The sequence below is a fragment of the Mus caroli genome, chromosome 9 (assembly GCF_900094665.2).
Source record: "Mus caroli chromosome 9, CAROLI_EIJ_v1.1, whole genome shotgun sequence".
In the NCBI taxonomy this organism is placed as follows: Eukaryota; Metazoa; Chordata; class Mammalia; order Rodentia; family Muridae; genus Mus; species Mus caroli.
Genome location: NC_034578.1, coordinates 117,717,570 through 117,739,137, shown reverse-complemented (window position 1 = coordinate 117,739,137; position 21,568 = coordinate 117,717,570). Strand labels below are relative to the sequence as shown.

Sequence of the window (21,568 nt, the reverse complement as noted above, 5' to 3'; positions counted from 1 at the left end):
TGATGAATACGAAGCCTGATTGTCCAGGAAGTGAGTGTTCCTCCCACTTTCTTTTCTGAGGCTTGTTTACAATCAGGATTTTTACTGGATCCCAGGTTAACCCCATTCCCAGGCAGAACATTCTAGATTATAAAGTCTATTTTTGTTGTTGTTGGTGGTGGTCATGGTAGTCTGAAGACAAGCACAGATTGTACACTGCACTATAAGGAGGCAGAGGTGCCATTTACACAGCCAGAGACGAACTGTAATACAATGTGTTTCATGGTTTGAGGTCAGCTTCCTAGGCATATGACCCGTGCATGCCTAGATCACTGAACCACTTTCAGGAGGGCTCCACACTCACCCCATGCTCTGCAGTGGCTGTCTTAGCACTCCTTACACTTCCTGAACCTCTTCGTTGAGTACTGGGCTCCACCACCTCATTGCCACACTGAGGTTTTGTGTGTCCAGGATGCTCTCTCTTTGCTTCTCCTCTTATGTATTAGTTATTTTCCTTTTTCTGTGACCAAACACTCTACATAGACAGTTTATGGGGGGAAAGGCTATTTTGGATTTTTCTATCTGCCACTGAGGGGAAAGGCTGGGTGGACCATCCTCCACGGCAGTGTGAATGCGAGACGGAAATGCTCACAGTGACCAGGAAGCAGAGAAGCCCGCTACAATAGTGCCAGCTAGGTCCCCTCGCAGCAGTTCCACGGTACCCCCCAATTCACACCATCCACTGGAGACTAAGTGCACAAGACATGAACCTGTGGTGGACAGTTCAGTTTCAAACTATCACACGCAGGAAACTCCATGAAAATCCAAGTTCAAATCATCCTCCTTGGAAAGAATTTCAAACTTCTAGATAATCCCTGTTTTAAAGATGAACTGCCAGGCTTCCCATTCTGACTGCTGAAGGTGTGTGACTCCCTCTAGAGAGTCCCATCAGCTCTAATCAAAGACCCTGGTGACCTTACTAGGTGGTAGTCTCACTGGGCGATTCCCTCCACCATTACTGCTCTACACTCAAGAGCATTTCAAAGTAATTTGTTTTTAAAATGGATAGGTTGCTTTTTCCACTTAAATAAAAAAGTGCTCAGCCTCTCTGTTCAGATTGTCTACCATGCAAAGTGCAAACCAGGGCCACCAGTATTTATGTCTCTTGCTGATGAACCAGCCTGCCTCCATCTTAGACTTAAAAGTCATCTTAAATTAAAGACAAGCCAGGTTCATTCCTGTTCACGATCAAACCTCTGTCTTAAGGATTGGGCTATGACTCAACTCTAAGCTCAACTACAAATGGTTCTGTACTGCCTGTTCCAGGAAACCATGTCTTTGTTTCAAAACATTATGACCATCTTGCAACTCTACCTTTGTTTCAAAAGTTTGTTATTATAACTACTCCATGACCACCTCGTTATGACTAACTTGTGCTTATGATCTGCTTCTGTGACCTTACCTATTTGCTTCCTAAACCAACTTGAAAACTCCTTTTCCTGAGTCTATCCTGAGTTTCCTGACTTCCTCAGGCCCAATGCTGACCTCTTGAACCCCACCTTAGGGGGAGACAGCCAGCTTACACAAATAAAAAAAAAGCTAACTTTAATTAATTAATTTGGCCATGGTCTTGTGGGTCAGTGATCTCTCTCCTCCAATCTTTGGAATTCACATTGTCTCTTGTTGGCTGCTTTTCACCTTCTGCCTTTGTCGGGAAGGAGGTTTCCTTGATGTTGTCTTCCAGATTACATCTGCAGGTGAGACTCCTTTCAGAGTATTCTAAGAGCAACCCTTGGGAGGAAGGTGTGTGGAAGTCAAGTGGCAGCTGCCCAGGAAAGGCCATGTGACCCCACCCACCTCCACCAACACCTGCTCCAGCAAATGCTGTGCCTCTGGGTCCTTTACTGAAATAAGCTTATCTTTCCCTCCAGGCTGCTCCAAGGGTTAAAGGAAACAATGTGGGAGGTTTGGAGATGACTCTCCCATGCTATTGCTTCTTACTCACAGTGAGTAGAGTCTACTCCTTCTGTCTTAATGACACCTCTTGCCTCAGTTTTGCTAATCACCAGGTCAGATGCAATCTTAGTGCCTCTACAGTGACGTTTGTCTGTCTTGTAATTGACAAAGCACGCAAGGGAATACAGTGGCAGCTGTTTGCTTGTAAATAGGCTGTGATCCCCCAGGAAAGTGTCCACATCTTATTCACACTCTTGAGTAGAGTCTGTGGCAAAGACTACAGTACTGGCTGTGCTGTTGTTACAGTTTTGGATGCAGAATACCTTCATTCATTCTGAACATACCCGTTCCTTCTTGCCATGGCGTTGGCAGTTCTGTAAGATCTTGATCAAAACTTGGCTCAGTGGTGAAGCTATCTACCTTTATCATGTCTATAATTTTCTGCCCACTGTAACCCATGATGGTACACCAACCTGACCCTGCTATCTGTAATATCTGGCGATACCACACAGGAAGTAATTATAAAGGGAGTGAGATTTCTTTGGTTCCCAGACACTAGCTATGTGCCGTGGGTTTCATCTGTCTGAGCTATGGAGGTGGTGTCTGAAGAAGGAGGTCTCCTATCTTGCTTTATCCACAAATGCATGTTACACTTCAGATGAAATCCAAAGTTTATGAGGTCTTAGGTGGATGGTAAGAAGAGAGGCAGCAGTGGTACTTTTCCCTCCATTGTGAGGATGGTCCCCCATCATCTCAGATGACTTGACCACTCCTGACATCCCAGCCATGTATTCTGGGCTTCTCTCACTCTGAGGTCATTCCAAGGAGACTGCTATTATGTGTACTCCTCTCGATAAGGGCAGTTGCGGTGTAAACTTCAACAGTGCACATCTGAAAAGCAGCCAGCTTGTTCTCCACTGTTTCCCAGGAAAGGAGCCCCATGTCCTTAGCAAAAGGGATTCTAACCTACCATGCAGATTAAAAAGCACTTCAGAAGAGCTAGGAGAATACAGGTCATGACAGGCTAGGGTGGGGGGTCTCCTGGCTCACTGTGAATACAGGTTCTTACTGGATGGCTGTTAAGCCTACGCTGCTAGGCCCTGAGGCTCCTTTGTTCAGACTTCCTCCGTTCCCAGATAAGTCCGGGGGCCCAAGCTACTGGACAGGTCTGCATGTGGTGTGTAGATGGCTGGCTTCTGGCACCGTAGGTCAGAAAAGAATGATGAGGTGGCAGTTAGTGGGTCACAGGGTGTTGACTTTCAGATTACAGATCCCACTTAACCTACTTCTAAGCATCAAGGAAACCTGGCACTGGTCCCGTTTTGGTTCAAGTGTGGAGGAATCCTTTCAGGAGTGTCACCTCTTAGGTTTATGAGTAAGGGGAACCAGGACTGGTAAAATGGCAGCTAATCTCGTAGTCTGAGGCTCTCCTCCTCGGATACTATCAGTATTGTCCAACTGGGAGCGAGCTTAGTTTTACTACAGAAAAGAATTTCAGAGCCCTAATGGAGCAGACCTGGACTCATGAGACAGTAATGAGGCAGATCGTCCCGTAGAGCATGGAGGGGCCCCTGAGAGAGTCTGGTCTGTAGCGTTCTGTGGCATCCATAGGATCTGTGGGTTAAAGTGCTCAGAGGATGCATAATTTACAATCGGGTTCAAAGACTGTGCAAAGTTTAAATATTAAATAAAAATATATGCGCTGGCTTACTACTTCTCTCAGATAATTTTCTTTTGTAAATAAAACATGAGGCACATTGTTCACATCGGGGTAGAGAGGCTATTGATTCTGATAAACACAAGGTTTGTGTATCTGTTCAGCCTCAATCAACATGATTTGCTGGCTTATCATAACTCTGAGGTCTCTGTAGCCAGTCGTGATCTTGTTAGCTGTGTGGAAGTTCTGACTCGATCAGAAATGTAAGCCACATTTCAGATTCTGGGGTGAGGTGCCTCTGTCCCTCTTCCATGTCTCTTTAATTTTACGTTGTCCTGGCCTGTCTTGATTTTTTTTTAACCATCAGCAATGCAGAAGTTTAAAAAACACTCATCAGTCAACATTGCTGACTTCCTGGCATATTCACAATTGCAGTTACCCCTGGGGTTTTGAGTGAAGCTTTGAGGTACCTTGTAATCTAAAGTTGTTAGGAGCATCCAAATATCCCTCATTTGCAAGAATTCAGCATTTTCTAAGATTTTAACCATTTGCTTTTGTTTGCATAGTTTAACCCAAAGTACAGGAACTGTCAGATAACAATGAAACAGAGCTCTGACCACAGGTCATGCCAAGGTGAACAGAATCCCAGGGATATCAGGCCAACAGATGCTACAGCCTCTGGAGGCCTGTGAGGCAAAAGCCTCAAATAAATGCTACTTTGGAATGAAGCTGAAGTGGTGACTTCCAGACAAGATGTAGACTGCAAACCACCTGTTAGCATCAACCCTATTCTCTAAAATCAGTGCAAAACCACAGGTCTCCCTGCACTGGCTAGTTTTTGGTTCCATGTCTAGAGCACAGTGGGAGTAGCCACAGCTGGCCAGATTAACTCACAGCAGGCTGGCGAGAGGTAAATGCAGAGACAGGGGCAAGCATGTCTTTCCGTATGTTTCAGCCAGGACTTATGGGACACCAGCCGAGAGACTCAGAAATTCATCTTCAAGGACAGTAAATGAGCCAAAGCACCCAATCATGACAGAATCGGGTAACGACACAGGGACATGCTGGAGACACAGGGACATGCTGGAGACACAGGGACATGCTGGAGACACAGGGACATGCTGGAGACACAGGGACATGCTGGANCAGGGACATGCTGGAGACACAGGGACATGCTGGAGACACAGGGACATGCTGGAGACACAGGGACATGCTGGAGACACAGGGACATGCTGGAGACATGGGACATGCTGGAGACACGGGGACATGCTGGAGACACAGGGACATGCTGGAGGCACAGGGACATGCTGGAGACACAGGGACACGCTGGAGACACAGGAACATGCTGGAGACAGGGACATGCTGGAGACACAGGGACATGCTGGAGACACAGGAACATGCTGGGGAAGGGACACAGCAAGGTTTTTCAGGGAAGGGCCAACACTTCAAACAGAGAAGGGCATTTCTATACACACTTTTTATCCACAACGCAGTGAACTGAGGAGGAGCCCCAAACTCTAGTAAACCAGCAACTCTCCTGATTCAGGAGACAAAGGACTAAGTGAGGGCAGCTCACGGTTAAATGAAGTGGGGTCATAGAGGGAACATGAGGGAAGTCTGAGGTCTCCATAGAACTCCTGCCTATCTCTGTGGGGTACTGGGCTAAGGATGAACATGCTAGAAACTTTGTTTTTGAGTTTAGCCAAATGAACCGTCTGCCTGAATTGTCTGTCTGAAGTTGCATGGCCTGGGGAATGTGCCTGCTAAAATGCAGGTTCCCAGGCCTTGCCCACCGGCTTCAGAATGACACTCTCTTGGGAGCAGCACCCTGGCTCTGCATCTGCAGCAGACAGCTGTGAGGACTCTGAGGAGCCTGTGTTCCCACTTTGTTGCTCTGAGTAGGCGTAGTCTCCACCCATGCCATGCTTGGACTTCTACTCGGGAAGCTCATGTGTGAGAATGAGGCTCTGGTATCAGCTGCCACCGAAACACTGATATGGAAGGGCCACACAGGGGGCAGACAGCTGTCCCCAGCTATCCCCTGTAGTCAATCAGAATGCAGCCCTTTCCTGTTGCCCTGGCTTCTCACCTTCACCGCCTTTACTCTCCACATGCCCTAGCCTCACCTGCACTGTGGGATTTTAGGCAGCAGAACGGTGTTGAGCTGGTTAGTACCTGAGAGGGAAATAACCTTAGTCACTGGCGTCTGGCATCCTAGATGCAACAGCCAGTTGTTTCTGTTGCTGTAACCCCTGACTGAAAACTGGCAGTTTCACCATGAGCACCGTAACACTGCAGTAGTGGCAGGAGGGCACTGTAACCCCACTTCCTCCCTCTATGGAACACACAGGCTGCTAGGCTGGCTTTTCACACCCAGGATCAGATAAGGTGATAAAGAATGTTCTGCCTTCTCATCATGCCAGCCAAGGGACTCTTCCTGCAAAAATGAATACAATGCATTGAAAGAAAAAAGGTAGGCCTGATTTATTCTAAATCTTCAATTAATAGGCACTTCACGGAAGCATTTTAACTTCTGAGTGAATACACAAGTCTTTAAGGATTAAGAACGGTCAATGATAAAACTTCTTATCTAAATCACTTAGAAAAAAAACTGATAAGAAAATTCTTAAACTAACTTAGCTCCCAGATTTAAAATTTAAGTGACCATAAAGCTGGGCCATTGCGTATAAATGGGCAAATTAGCTTACATGAGATGAAGAAAGAAATGTGGTTTTTATATTCTGAGACATGTTCTTATGCAGCCTTGGCTGATCTCAGACTTACGCCACAGCTACGGATGATCCTGAAATTCTGATCCTCCCTCCTCCACCTCGCGAGTGCTGGGATTTTTGATATCTCCCATCATGTCTGGTTTGATTCGGTGCTGGAAATAAGTATATTCTAGGCAAGCATTCTACCTAAAGTGAGCCACATTCCCAGCTCAAAAAATAAATTATAAAATAAAGAAATGTGTATCCTAGTCCCAGGGACCCTTCCAACAGGTTTAAGTCAAGAAAGAAGGCCAGGTGTGCTAGTACACGCTTACAACCCCAACATCTGGGAGGCAGAGCAGAGGGATCAGGAGTTTGAGTTTAGCCTGGGTGAGATAACAAGATCCTGTTTTAAAACAAAGTTTCTGTGCTTCCAGGTTAGACTTTATGACTTAAGTTCTAATAAGTGGCATAGTGTCTTCCACACAGAGTCTGACCCTCCCTCAGCCCCACCCCCGGCCTCAGTGTGGATCTACATGACCACATGGAAGTCAGTGCAGCAGGTAAGACCCTACAGTTGCTTTCTTACCTACCTTATAGTAACCAAAATTTCTTCCCTGTATTTTATGTGACTTTCATTATGACACAATGAATGTACAAGGCCCCAGTGCTTATATGTATAAACAGAAGCATTCCTCTTTGAAGCTAACCACTGATAACAAACTCAAGTTTTTCTTCCAAAAACTATCCATACATATCTATGAGCATATGTGTGTTAAACGTAACTTTAAAAAACCTCAGGCACACACTATTCTGTATGCATTCATATTTCTGTGTGCCTGCATACATATACATGGAATAGTCTGCATTTTTCTGGTTTTCAAAATTTGATGTTTTTGAAAAATCAAAACATTACAGATCTACCTCATTTGTAAGACTGTATAATAGTCCAGTGTATGGCTGTTATTGATACAGATGTCATCTTGGTCACCAGCTGATGGCTGTTTTGCAAGGTCATGCAAGCATTCGGACATGGGACCTAGGCTGGCAGATGAAGGGCCAGGAGTAAGGGATGAGAGCCTGTCCGGATTCCTGCCTGAGCATTCTGCTTCCTGGTCGTCTAGTGATGAGACATGAACAAGTAGCCTGCTGCTCCTGCCACCTGCCACCCGAATGTCACCATGCCTGCCTGCTACCAAGCTGAGGATCTAATTTCTTCTTCCAGCTGCTTCTGTCCCATATTTTGTCCCAGCAACAGGGAAATTAATACAATGATTATCTTGTAGCTGAACCACTAAGTCTGGTTCCAGACTTAATTTCTCGGTGCTTAGCAGATTTCACTCCTCGTACTGGGTTATTGATGCATTCAGATTTCACTCCTGTACACAGGCAATGCAGCTGGCTTTACTCCTCATATGACCATCACACTTGTACCACTTCACCTGTTTCCCCATCAGTGAGATGCCTCCTTTATCAACTCTCTGCACTTGCCTGTAGCTGTTACTGAGTCTGTCTCCCCTCCTCACCACTACTCTCTAGGCCTCTTATTTTCCATACTTGGTACAAGTGTGCTGGGACCTGGCATGGCTGCTTAATCAAAGACACATATGAATAAAGAGTTCTGACACTGTGAGATGAACCCTACTGTGAAGATAACCGGAAGCTTTTCAAGGACCTGCGTGACCATGAGTAGGAAGCTGTGCACAACTGCCACAAAGCTTGCACGGTACGGAGCAGCCATCCTCGGAACCACAGTGTACATGGGACTGTCACAGCCATTCTAACAGACGGGTCCTTGCCAAAGACTCAAGAAAACACACAGCTCACCCACAGGTGCTAGCACTGTCGAGTTTATTCTGTAAAATAACTTAGCAAAGACCAAAGATAGTTAAGAGATCATTTACAAGAAAGATGTTTAGCAACCACTGTTCTCAAGAATTTGCAGATTATAAACTTCACTGCTTCAACCTTTACAACAATCACTGCGCACACCAAGGAAATTTTAATGTTTAGGAAGCTTCACAGGTTTCCAGTAAAGCAAAGCGGCTCAGTGGGGAAGTCAGCTTCTTTGGGCGGACCGGTTTCTTGTGCAGAAATTTTTTTCTTCGGTGAACAAAAGACTGAGGCTGGTGAATGCCAAGTGAGAGTCCTGCACAAAGGTTCTACCACTCTCAAGTGTGGATCTGGCCACCCACAACACTAACTATAAAAGGGAAAAAAGGCTATTTTTATTCTCAAGGTGGTGAAAACAAGCACTTTTGGTCTCACAGTGGCTCCTCGCACTAACCTAATGCGTTAAATGAGTCAGATAAAGGGTCGCTGGGAGGCTGCTTTGTCCCGCTTCAATATGATTTTCACGGTCTCCTAAAGTATGGAGCTAATCTTGCTGGCAGTTAATTACATGTGATATAATTTTATATTTTCAAAAAAAATTTCCTGACTAGTCAACTAAAAATGTAATAGCTCAAGTCATCAAGTCGTGATTTGTGAGGTCGAGTTTTTATTTGTGTAATCTGCCTTTCTCCTGGACAAACAATGTTGGTAACAATGCTCTTTGTTCTCTGTTCTCTAGACAGAAGGCTTTCTCAGCATCCAGCTACTCCATGGAGCTTTTTCATAGTTTCAAATTGTCTCTCACTTTAACACTGTCAGAAAGTTATAAATCCAACGGTGGTTTCTGCCAAACAGTTCAAACAACATGATAGATTTTTTCATAATTTTACTTCAAGTATATAAGTGGTTAGATTAACATAATATTCAATAAAAAATAACCACAAGTTCTATCTCATTTCTGGCGCCATGAGACGTAACAGCACCACATAGTTTTAAATGTTAGTGGTAAAATGTGATCCAGTTTAAGCACCATGTAAGCTGGCTGCTCGTGAGAGCACAGTGGGACTTGGTTTCCCGAGAGGCAACAGTGTTAACATCCCTGCAAGGGAGGAGACCTAGATCCTGGGTCCTGGGAATACTGGAAGGAAAGGGGACAGGTTTCAGGTTCGGGCTACTCAGCACTTGAATTGCAGAGTCTATGCATATGTTCTCATAGAACCCTGTAGATTACACACAGAAGGGTCCCAGGAACTGTGTTGCTATAAGCACTATGTCACCATGGAACACATTTAAAATGCTGAAACACGGCCTTGATCATAAAACAGGAAAACAAGGAAAGTTAACGCTAGTGATTGACTCCTGTCTTTTACATCAAAAACTAACCCTTTCATTCCATTTCAAAATGAAATATTCTAAACTCCATCTCAAAAATGAAGTATTCTAAATTGAAATCTTTTTACATAAAAATACTTGGGTTAACTGTGTTAGTTGTTAGAGACAGTAAATACATGCAAGGAAAATAAAGTGCAGCTTCCCAACACCTAACACCACAGGCCCAGAAGTCGCTAGGTACACTGGCATACGGACTAGGTACACTGGCATACGGACTAGGTACACTGCCATACAGACTGTAACACCAAACACACCTAACAAGCAGTTAGGTGAAAATGAGAAAAGTCTCAGCTGAAAAATCACAATTTTTCAGTACATCAGAAGGACAACCTTTATTTAAGGCGATTATTAAATTGGGAGACTCTTCTGTATTTTAATTCTGTGTAGGAGAAAGGAAAGCCATTCTTCTAGAAGGCACTGGTTGGTTTAAAAGTGGAAAGCTGCAGAGTCCAGTCCAGGAGACTGCGGGGGTCCTCGGGATGTACTTCTTTCTCTTCCTGTGGGTGTGGGGATTGCTCATGAACGGTACCAGTCACGGGTGCTGCATGGTTCCATGTGCTCAGTCTACTGTGTGGCAGATCTCCTTGACTTTCTGGTTGAACTCTTCTGGCTGATCTGCATACACATAATGCCCCGCCCCGAGGATGGCCTGGGAAAGGAAGAGCCGCCACAGCAGGTGAGAAAGCAGTACTGAAACACAGCGATCCCCAGAAGCAAAGAGCCACTCTTAAAAGAACAGTGGAGACTCCTCTGAAAATGACTTAGGCTTTCTATCAGAAGGCTCTGGGATAATCAGGAAAACCTCCTGGATCTTAGTCAATTCCACCATGCAAGGGCCAGCAGAAATGACATTCTAAACTAAAGGGCTAATGCAGGACCCAGGAAAAACCACAACTGTGTGTATTGCACTGGGAAGTGGGTGTGAGCCTATCTGATTCCGAGCCAGTCTCTCAGTGTCTCCAGAGAGACTGGGAAGACCTCAGAAAGGTGACTCACTACTGGGACACCAAAGTGTGTATGGCACAAACCTCGCCCAAAGCCCTGTGACGTCAGGTCTCTGAATGGGGTTGTGAGTGGAGCCCAGACTGGAAACCTCGAGGGAGTAATCAAACACATGTCCCTGAATAGAAGCCCAAGCCAGCTCCATACTCACGATTGTCTTCACGTAGGACTTCGGTCGCAGTGACTGGATGCTGGTTCCAGAGTTGCCATCTATGCAGGATCGGGCTCCAAAGATCACTGAAACTGGAATGTCAGGATGCAAGCCACCTATCCGCTGAAGCATTGGCCGCTTGGCCCACCCATAAGGAATCGTCATGTTTTTGAAAGCTGTCTCACCACTACAGAGAGGAGAGAGCCATACCGAGTGATCTTGGGGATGAGTTTGCTTTACAGTCTCACCTGTTAAAACATACTCATATTTGGCTTTCCCGGGATTAAAAAAAAAATCTGTTTAAACTTTTAAACTATTTACTAGATAATGTATGGGAGGATCCACACATTACTGCTGTTAGGTAAACAGGGCTATAGTATAATGTAACTAAATCAAAGTTTTCTTCTAATTTGAAATAGAAAGTAAAGCAGAAATAATGGATGCTCTGCAGAAGCTCCAGAAGCTGCTGAACAAGTTGATGAACACAGGTCTAAGTGATCAGCCAGCCACTCACAGAACTGCAGGCTCTTAGGCCCCAGTCTACAGCCGCTCTACTCCTGGCAGTGACTCTACCCTGTGTTGACAGACTGCTGCTGCAGCTCCACTACCAGTGAACACAGGAGGAGCTGTGTGTGCGTTGCCCTAGGTCTGTCTCTAGTGAAGCAGTGCTGCAGTGCACTACAGCACCATCCCTGGCCTGGCTAAACTAGGATTGTCTCAGTATTTGTCAGTGAGGCAGAGCCTTAAGTGAGCTTAGGAGTCACCATGCTCGCTGGCTTCAAACTCCTTATGAAGCAAAACTATCCCCGAATCACACTCCCTTCCTGAGGTTCCTCCTGGGAACTTCAGGCCTTTGCCCTCGCAGGGGCCACGTCTTTAGACTTTGCTTTCTACTCTTACCTTGCCCAAAGCTCGGTTAAGTGGGGAAGAGCGATAGTTTTGGGGGTAGTTGGGGGAAAGTAAATATGATCAAAATAGTTGGTACAAAATTTTCAAAGAACTAATAAAAATGAGAAAAAAGATTCAGAACCATAAACCTTACCTTGGGGTTTGTACATTACAGTGGTAGATGTACTCTGTCACCGTGTCATCTTCAAACATAGAGGAGTACTTCCGCTTGAAATCGGGCCTCAAACGCTGCACTAGACTTAACCCTATTGACAGAAATAAAAACACATATCTTCTAAGTTATAATTTACTCACAGAATAAAAAATAGTGTTTGTTTAAACAGTAAGTGCTATGTACAGACATCTATGTCCTAAATATCTGTCTTAGGTTGGAAAAAGTATACATCCCGGACATTGCTTTTAAGTTCCCTGAGAATAGATGAAAGAATTGAAGGGAATGCTACATTGGCTTACAGGTGTGCTTTACAAGCTCAAAATATGTTAATTTCCTAGAACTTGTTATTGTAGAATAAATTTTTAAATGAGGTCATTGAATAGAGCAGCTTAAACATAATATCATCTTATTAGCTTGTATTCTTTTCTCCCCCATAATAACAATATGTTAAAGTCTAGGTAAGAACACTGGGATATATAATTTTTTTCTAAGATAAACTCAGAACTTGTTTGGGAAACTCAAACTGATGGGAACAAGGCCTTAGGGAAACAGGAAGAAGAGCAGAGGCCTCTTGCTGGCACAAGTGTTTGTTCTAGGACTCCAGACTATTAAAGGGATCACAAACATAGGCCAGGATGGTGGTCTACACCTTTAATCCTACCACTCAGAAGACAAAGACAGGTGGATCTCTGTGAGTTTGAGGTTGTCCTGATCTACATTTTGGGTTCCAGGCCAGTTGGGGCTACAAGTTGAGGATTGTCATCATCAGAGGTTTAGAAGCAGAACCAACATCACCAAGAAAGCTACTAGACATGCTAGAGCCACCTCTGCCTCAGACTTTGCGTTAAGGAACTAGTAAGGGGCCCCTTGGTTTAAGCCATTTATCAGATATTCAGTTATGTATTGCTAAAAACACTCACAACTTATACAAGTTTTATGGAGACAAAATGGGAGCTCAGACCATCATCCTCTGAGGCCATAAGGGAAGGAAATGCCTGTGGCTATGGTAAGACTGAGAGTCTAAACACTAACACTCAAAATAAGTAAATACTCAGAGTAAATAAATCATCCAGAGTTCCAAAATGTTCATGCAAAGGATGGTTTTACTTTCCATCAAACGGGCATAGAGGAGGAAAGAGGAAATCTGAGTATGGGGACGTGGGTCAGCACCACAGCCCATCACGTAGGCTTTAGAATCTTCTTCTTAACTCTCATGAGGAACCACACACCCTCAAGTGATCACCAGAGGCCAGCGTGCTTTGTTCTTGCCCGAGTCAGACACTGCGTTTGCTTGGGTTTTAGGGTACCCAGACGGATCTACCTTATCCCCAGCATTTCCCTCTGTCTCTATTGATAATTATCTGTAATGCTTTACAATGTAAAAGCTCCCTCTCAGGGACAGTGACTGGCTCTGCCTTGTTATTCAGCTTGACACGTGGTAAGGGAGTAGGAGGACAACTAAGAGCTCTGATTTGTTAGGACTTGGCTAACAATTGGTGAGCAGGAAACACAGTGATCCCTAGTTTATGCTGCTTCAACTCAGGACAGCAGAGAAGCAATAGGTGTTCAGTAAAAATTGTATTTTGAATCTTGATGGTTTCTTGAGATGACATGTGGACCAGACTCTTTTGTGCTAATAGGAAGTAACAGTGATCCACTTAAGCAGCCATGCACAAAGGCTCTACAGTGTATTATGCTGTTGCTCTGTAATGTTAGGGAGGTACTTTGAGCTGACAATGGCTTTGGTGGGGGATGCAGGCCTGTCCAAACCTAAGTGGAGAAAGCCCTCACTCCTCTAGTATCTATAAACACTGTTTTTTCCCAGGATATGAACACTCACCAAAAGGTCCTGCAATCCTGAGGCCAGCCAAGGGGTTAAAGGGAGTCAATGCGGCCCCTAGGGCCCTGATCCAAACTGGAATTGGTCTCTCTTGATCAGCAAGATCTGGTCGCTCAGGAAAACCCCATGGCTCTACTAAAATGAGGTGACTAACCCTGTTAAGGAAAAAACAGATTTAAGCTCACTCGGTAAATTCACTCTTTATCTGCAAAGGGCTAACAGTAAACAAACTCAAGGTAGACTGAGGCCCTTAAGGGAAGACTAAGTGTCAATCAGGCAAAATCATGCTTTTGTTGTGTCAACCCTTAAGACTGGAAGGATTTGGGGGGGTTCTGGTAAAAAGAAGGCTTTGGTTATATATAAGTTTTGGTAGCAAAAGAGACACCAATGTAGAATATGTGTTTCCTGAAAAGAGAAAGGAGAGGAGGAAGGGGTGTTCTGCAGGTGACACCACCGACCACTCACAAGAATGCAGTGCTCTATACATCTCAAGGCTGACAGCAAAGATGAGAGATCAACTTTAAACTCAGGAAATGGCCTCAAATACCACAGCAGTTAATTTCCTATGAAAATTGTAAAATTTTAAGGCAAGTTAGGATTTCCCCACAACCATGACAGTAATATAGCCTGGGCTAAGAAAATATGTTTGAGTTTAGGAGCCTAGAATTGGTAAAAAGGAATATGTCTCTCTCCTCCACCCATGACCCCATGATACACTAGCCATACATTCCTTTCCATATATTCATGACACCACGATACACAAGCCAGACACCCATGACCCCATGATACAACTAGCCATACACTCCTTTCCATACTCCCCGATACAAGAAAGTTTCAACTGTATGCAATACAGTCGCCTGACGCCAGGCTAACCCCGAGTGAGATGACAATTTTTCTGATGGCCTCCCCAGCCGTAACCAGAACAGTAGTAAAGCAACTGAAAACTGTCCGCATAGTTTTATTCCTTACATAAAAATGCTTTATTATTTTTGTCAGCACATGTAAGGATGAGTAACAATTCTTACTTGGAATTTCTTTTTTTCAAACAGAAAGCTTTAAAACATAGTTCCGGAGAACAGAGCTCAGGAATGTGGAGAAAACTTAGTCTAACCTCTCCTCACAGATGGAAGGACGCTGAGACAGTGGACACGCACCAGCGAGCTACGGTTGTTAATGCCAAGGAAGGCTGAGCCTCATTTCCCACTCTAGTATGCTCACAGAGGACAACAACCTACAGGGTAGGCTTCATTCCTGAGAGCACCACAGCAATGCAAGAGTACATTTTAGTTTGCCAACTCAGCACTGGTCTCTAACTGTAGCCCTGAAACCATTTGGGAGATAGAACTATGGATTTGAGGGAGTTAAATGGCACAGGCAGATGTACTTACTTAGTGTGTTTTCAAACCCAAGAGTTTAAAAATACTTTAGTGTGCAAGAAAAAGATCAGAAATACATTTTTTCTTAAAACAAAATGGAAGACTCCTTTAAATTCAGGGAGTGGGAAAGACATGCCAGAGGTAGGAGTAGAATTGGTGGAATGGTCACCTTACTGAAAACATCACTCATGGAAGGAAGCAGCTAGCAATATTCATACATCCTAAACAAAGAAAATGAACTCTTTATCTAAAAACCCCACTGTGCTGGAGGTAAGCTGTTTTTACTTGCCTTGCTTAATTTTCAAAATATCATCCCTCTGGGAAATGTCAGCTTAATATATTGTGCAAAGTACCCTGAACTAGGATGAAGAACCTCTTTTGTTGTTGTTGTTGTTGTTTTTGAAAAGTAGTAAACTGACCCAGTGTTGTTCAAGCCTGTCTTTGGGACCCAGAATGGCGAAGGTGGCAGATGCAGGTCTGGTATTGGTCCTAAGTAAAAATATCCAAATGTTTGAAAGTACCATCTTAGTCTAGTGAGGAGTGCGCTGGTTGCCCAGATGGCCCTGGATCATGCAGCTGCTCATAAAGAAGTCATTACAGAGGATCAAGAGCCAATGTGATTTATTTTCAATTAAATGTATTATTTGGAACTGAAAAATACAACAAGCATGAGCATTGCCCACACACATACATAAATTCTTCACAAGATGTATAGCAAAAAAGCTTGAAAATAAATTTTCAAAGCCTCCAACATCAGAAACGCAGTTAGGCTGCATCCATGTTAGCTACATGTAAAAGACCTCACAAAATAATTTCCTTGTTTTTCATTGTAAGCCATTGTATTTCATTTTGAATACAATAGACCATGCAAAGCACTTGGTGGCTACCAAAGTTAAGCATCCACTAAGCACTGCTGTCATAGTATAATCTATTCCCCAGAGGATACAGAGAAGGACTTTAAATTGTGATCTTGTTTATTTTCTTAGGAGACACTATGTTTTTTTTGGTTTTGTTTTGTTTTTTTTTTTTTTGGTTTTTCAAGACAGGGTTTCTCTGTAGCCCTGGCTGTCCTGGCACTCACTTTGTAGACCAGGCTGGCCTCGAACTCAGAAATCCGCCTGCCTCTGCCTCCCGAGTGCTGGGATTAAAGGCGTGCGCCACCACGCCCGGAGACACTATGTGTAGATTTGTAGTGCTCCCCTGCCTCTCAACCTCCGGAGAGCTAAGATAACAGATATGAGCTAGTATACCAGCCCCACCCTGACAGGACTGTCAGGTCACATGTAGGTAAGGAATGAGTCTGAGGAGACAGCACACCTAAGCCATCCTATCAGACATCTTTCTCAAGAACCGGACAGCGATTAAACGACAGGAACAGCGAGTGCAGGGCCAGAAGAGCGGAAATAAGAGGACATCCCGTCAGTCTTGAAACAGGCGTTCTTCTCAACAGGAGTCCCCAGAGTTTGCTTGAGTCTGCAGCAATGAACAGCTTACACCTTTAAAGGCAAAGCAGTGGGTCCCACCCTCACTAACAGACTGGGGTGAGACGGTGCTTTGTCTAAATGAGCAGATGACTTTACACACTTGACTTTATAAGACTCAGTCAACTGCCAGCTGGGATGACATAACCGGAACCATCCATCCCAGAACTAAAATGCAGCAGGAAATCCATAGCATTTTGAAGCAAGGAAGGAACAAGGAAGATGAGCAGGAAGAGAACTCTAAACTAGACAAAGGAGCATTCTCAGACTGGAGGCAGCTCCGGGTATTTCCTGTTAGTGCCACACCACTGGGGAGAAAGGGACAGCCTGGAAACAGTCAAGTACAAACGCTGCTGCTCTTAAGAGCATCCAGGAGCTGCTCAGCCCAGGTCTGCATTGTCAGGAAGCAGTCAGGCAAGAGCAGTGGGCACTTATTCAGATAATATTATCCCCAGTCTCTTACAGTGGAGACAGTAATAACCCCCTCTGGCATAACCTACAATGGATTTCTTTGCTGCTCCTTTCTACTTGCTTCTTTTCTGAGACAGGATCTATGTGCTCCAAAGTGACCTCCAATTTTTGCCCTTACCCTGCCTGCATCTCCCAAGTGCTAAGACAGCAGGCTTGTACCTCATGAACCACATTCTAAGTTTTTATCATGTGATCTTTAGTATAGCAAATACCTATAAAACAGATACTTCCTTGCAAAGGAAGGAAATATAAAAGAAAGATCCAGCTAAGAGGAAGGGGCAAGTGCCTTGGCTACCAACATTGGCTTGCTGTGCTCTCCATATGGGGAAGAAGCTCAAGGCTCTTCAAGCAGCAAGCAGTTCTACTATTTGTGACTGAATATTAATCTACTAATGAAATTATAGGAGGCATCTCCACTCATCACACTGTTGTAAAACATTGAGAATTGAGGTTGCTGTGTGGGAAGGAACAAGGAGCTGTGGTTTCAGTTGGAGTCACCTACTAACCAGTTCACAACTTCTTTCCCCATTGGCTGTTTCCTAAACATCCCAGGTCCTGCCTAGCACAGGGCCTTGGTAATGTATGCCTCATTGCCTATAATAATCTCCAGCTACCCAGTTTCCTCTTTTAGATCTCAGCTCAGGAGATGTTTGGTTAGATCATCACTGGACCAGAGCAGGTCGGGTTCTCACAGCACTACCCACCTCCTCACCAGAGCACTCATCCCAGCTGCTGAGCCACTCCTGGTAGACCATAAGCCTCGTGCACACATGGTCCTGAGCCACGTCCCCTCCTCTACACAGCACATCTGGGCATGTATCTGACATACCAACAAGGTATGATGAGTTTTAATACCATCTAAAAAAAATGCAGCTCAAAGCCTCTTCAGATATGTTAAAGAGGAAAAATTTAAACAAAATGTGCCCCCCCCCAAAAAAAAAAACACACACCAAACACAGTCACTAAATGTCAACAGTCTAGGAGATGTACTACTACATTTCATTCCTCACCTTTTTTTTTGATTGTTTGTTTGTTGTTTATCTGGTTTTTTTTCCAGACAGGATCTCTCTATGTAGCTTTAGCTATCCTGGAACTCACTCTGTAGACCAGGCTGGCCTTGAACTCATAGAGATCCTCCTGCCTCTGCCTCCGGAGTGCTGGAATTAAAGGTGTGCACCACTGACCCCCTTGCACATCGCCGGTATTTCAATGGAAGACCGGGCTTCACTGTGAGGAAGCATAGTACATAGCTTTCACCAACTGGCAGAGTATGGGGGACACAGACCACTGCCACAAGTAAGGCTGTAAAATATGGACAGACAGGGCCCTTAGAAATGCACCACTTACACTGACCTAATGCACCAAAACCAACCAACCAAACAGACAGGTTTTGTTTTCTCTGAGAATGGCTCATAAGCAGACACATTTAACTGGGGTTTTTCCAATCTTTTCAAGCTGCACCTCAAAAATAAGGAATGAGACAGCCCATACAAGACTCAGATAGGAATGGGGGGACCGAGTCACTCAGCCCCTCAGATGAAATGCTGTGGTCACTGCTACTCCCATGCTTTTTCTTACACTTTTTAAAAACTGCATTCTTTTCCTTAAAAAAAAAAAAAATTTAAGAAACTGTATTTGTCATACCCAAACAGGCAAAGAAAAGACCTTTAATCCCAGCACTCAGAAGCCAAGGCAGGTAGGGGTATCTCTGATTTTGAGGCCAGTCTGGTCTACAGAGTGAGTTCCAGGACAGCCAGAACTATATACAGACCCCATCTCAAAATAAAACCAAACCCAAATAAAATAACATTAAGCTAGAAAGGGAAAAAAAGAACCAGAGTATAGTCTTGAGTATTTGACACTGTAGAGTACAACCTTCTGACAGGAAGAGGAGGAACTGAGACACACTAGGCAGTCTGTGCATCCTCCCATCCACTGTGACCACTGTTCTGTAGTTCTCGTTCCCACAGTGCTTCATCTCCAGCACTAGGCACAAATATCACAACATCTCTCAACAGCTCCATGGGGCGGGGCGGGGCGGGGCGGGGCGGGGTGGGGCGCTGCTCTCCTCTCTCCCACTCAAGGTTCTTAAGCTTTCACCAAGCTCTCCCTCTTCAGAGCAGGTCATACTGCCCAGGAAACGTTCACCAACTCTTCTAGTCAGCAGCCAGCTCTAAGGGTTAACAGTTACAGTGTAGAGCGTGATGCCCACAGCCTCATCCAGAGATGCCATGACACATAACACAGAGCATAACAGTGGCTGCAAAAACCAAGGGAGTCAATCCTACAAACAGCTGTTGACCTAACTATGTTTTTCTTCTCTTTCCAACAAATATCACTAAGTTTTGTCACTATGAGTATGATGTAATCACAGACTAGCCTTAAAATGCCTACTAAGAAAAGGAAGTGTAATGGGTTTTATTGGTTTTTTGTTTTGTTTCGTGAACAGGTCTGGTTGACAAGACTATCACTGTCAAACATATAAGGAACTTTGAATCCACCAGAAACCTCCAGTACAAAGGGTGAAACACACCAAATCTGTGGAGAAAAGAGGCTGCGGCTGGCCTTTGCTACTTTGTCAGTTCTTTTCTCTTCCATCCTTCTCTGTCCTCTCAACCCCAAACACTAGGTAAGAGAGAAAACAAGGACAGGGAGGAAAGGGAAAAGATCCCTGGATAAAGTCAGGGGTTGAGATGGGGCCAGCATTACTGTAAAGACTACTCCCTGTTGACTGGGGCAAGTTCTATCTTCACATTCAGGATATCTAATTTCTTCTTGTTTCCTCCTTGCACACAGCTACTTAACAAACCACAACCAACTAATAACCAACCAGCAGCCCCCTACCTCTCGGGGATCTGAGCATTTATCTACCCTCTGAAATGTCCCCAGAATTCCAGTATCACAAAACTATCTGCAGCTGGCAAAATCATGCCCCTGCTAGAACATGGGTCAAATCACTGTGTCAGCTGCTGTGAACAATCTGAAGCAGCCCCATATCACACACATGATTAAAATGAAAAACCACATTCTTAATAGTATTTCTATGTTTTTTTAAAGAAACCAAAATTCTCACTATGAGGGCTGTGGCAGAGATAAAACACAGCATACTGTAGGATGTGTCCAATGCTGTACAGACCACATGCCTGCAGCTGTGCAACAGGGTGGCCTCATGGTGGGTTCAGACACTCTAAAAATGGCCGTCCCATGCCTCACCCACAATCCTCAATGTCCAAGATCTCTGTAATTCTAGATTTAAAACACAGTTCAATGGAAAAAAATACATCAGCAACACAAAAACGCTGATATTATTCTCTTCTGTAAAAAGAAGGCTCAAAACAAAGCTAACTTATTCTTCTATTTGCTTTGGACATATATGTGACTCCTGATAAAACAGCAACATCATAGGAAACAGTACAAAAAAAAATAGTAAAAATATTCTAAAGCAAAACACCCACTAATCCAAGGACTGAAAAGTAGTTCTTGCTGAGTACAGTGGGAAAATCTAAAATACCACTCAGGGAGAAAAGAGCAGGAGGTTCAAGCTTGAGTCAACATGGGTTACATAGTGAGTCACAGGTCAGCCTAGTATACAGCAAGATCCTGTCTCAAAAACCATTATTTCTTTAAAGGGTCTGTAATGAAAAAGTCTAGGGAATAATACAGTCAAGAACCACGGAAGGTGTACTATGAAGATAAATTTCAGAGCATATATTTGTTCAGTCACAGAGATCTAGCCTGCTTCCCATTATAACTTAACTATAATTTAGTGAAAAGTCTAGAAAAGCCTGATGGATGAAGGTTCGACTGTAATCGTGAAAATACGCAGTAACACCATGGGATTTTTACTTAAAGTGGCTTAAAGTTATACATTAGGCCAGGTGAGGTTTACATGCCCTTAATCCCAGCATTAGGGACACAGAGACAGGCAGATCTCTGTGAATTGGAGGCCATTCATGGTCTTCATATTGAGTTCTAAGCCAATCAGAGCTACACAGTGAGACTGTCTCAAAAAAACATATATTAGACTTTGTATAACAACAAATAACAAATATAACGTCCTTTGTCAAGCTTATCAACATACAGTACATGTGACAAGAAAATCTGATTTCATTCTTTTAGCTTCAAAAGTGGTTACCAGTTGTGGCATTGGTCTATCTTGTGAGGCTCATCGGTAACCACCAAGAACGGGAGCCACAGACTAACACTTGGGTGGCCTCCCCTCTGCTGCTGACACTTACCTTGATGGGTACTTCAGTGAGTAAGCGGCAGCCAAGAACCCTCCCAGGTTGTGTCCAAGCAAGATCATTTTGTCCAACCTGAGCGCACATCTCCACTCTTCAATGGATTCCACAAACTGATTCTCCACTTCTTCCGCATCACTGTCAAACCTAGGTCTACTACTTCTTCCGAAGCCCAATAGGTCAAAGGCATAGACAGGCCTATCGGTGCTTAGATCTTCAAAATTCAGGGCCCAAAGTCCAAGACCTCCTCCAAAACCATGAAGGAGGACAAGTGGCGTCTTACTAGAAATGTTGTGAGAGAACATCAGCGTCCATATTCTGTTTCCATTGGATATGCGCACAGGCTCTTTCTTGTAAGTGCAGGGGACACCTGGTGAAGACAGAGGGACTCTGCTCAGTTCCACTGCTTGAGTGC

At 44.2% G+C, this 21,568-nt stretch overlaps 1 protein-coding gene and 1 long non-coding RNA gene across 4 annotated transcripts in view; one reads left to right on the top strand and one right to left on the bottom strand.

The window, feature by feature from the left end:
* Positions 1-9,089, top strand: part of LOC110302203 — an 18,490-nt gene extending 9,401 nt beyond the window's left edge. The window contains exon 3 of the long non-coding RNA XR_002378786.1: positions 7,298-9,089. This is a non-coding gene — a long non-coding RNA (uncharacterized LOC110302203). The remainder of the gene's footprint in view (positions 1-7,297) is intronic.
* Abhd5 (abhydrolase domain containing 5) overlaps positions 8,138-21,568 on the bottom strand; it is a 26,034-nt gene continuing 12,603 nt past the window's right edge. For 2 of the 3 annotated variants that reach the window (XM_021173017.1, XM_029481791.1), the window contains exons 3-7: positions 21,151-21,523; positions 13,585-13,739; positions 11,724-11,835; positions 10,682-10,868; positions 8,138-10,177 (exon numbers count right to left, since the gene is read on the bottom strand). In XM_021173017.1, the coding sequence (XP_021028676.1) occupies positions 10,088-10,177; positions 10,682-10,868; positions 11,724-11,835; positions 13,585-13,739; positions 21,151-21,523 (917 nt within the window). In that variant the 3' untranslated portion in view covers positions 8,138-10,087. The remainder of the gene's footprint in view (positions 10,178-10,681; positions 10,869-11,723; positions 11,836-13,584; positions 13,740-21,150; positions 21,524-21,568) is intronic. The other variant, XM_029481792.1, reaches the window with a different exon arrangement.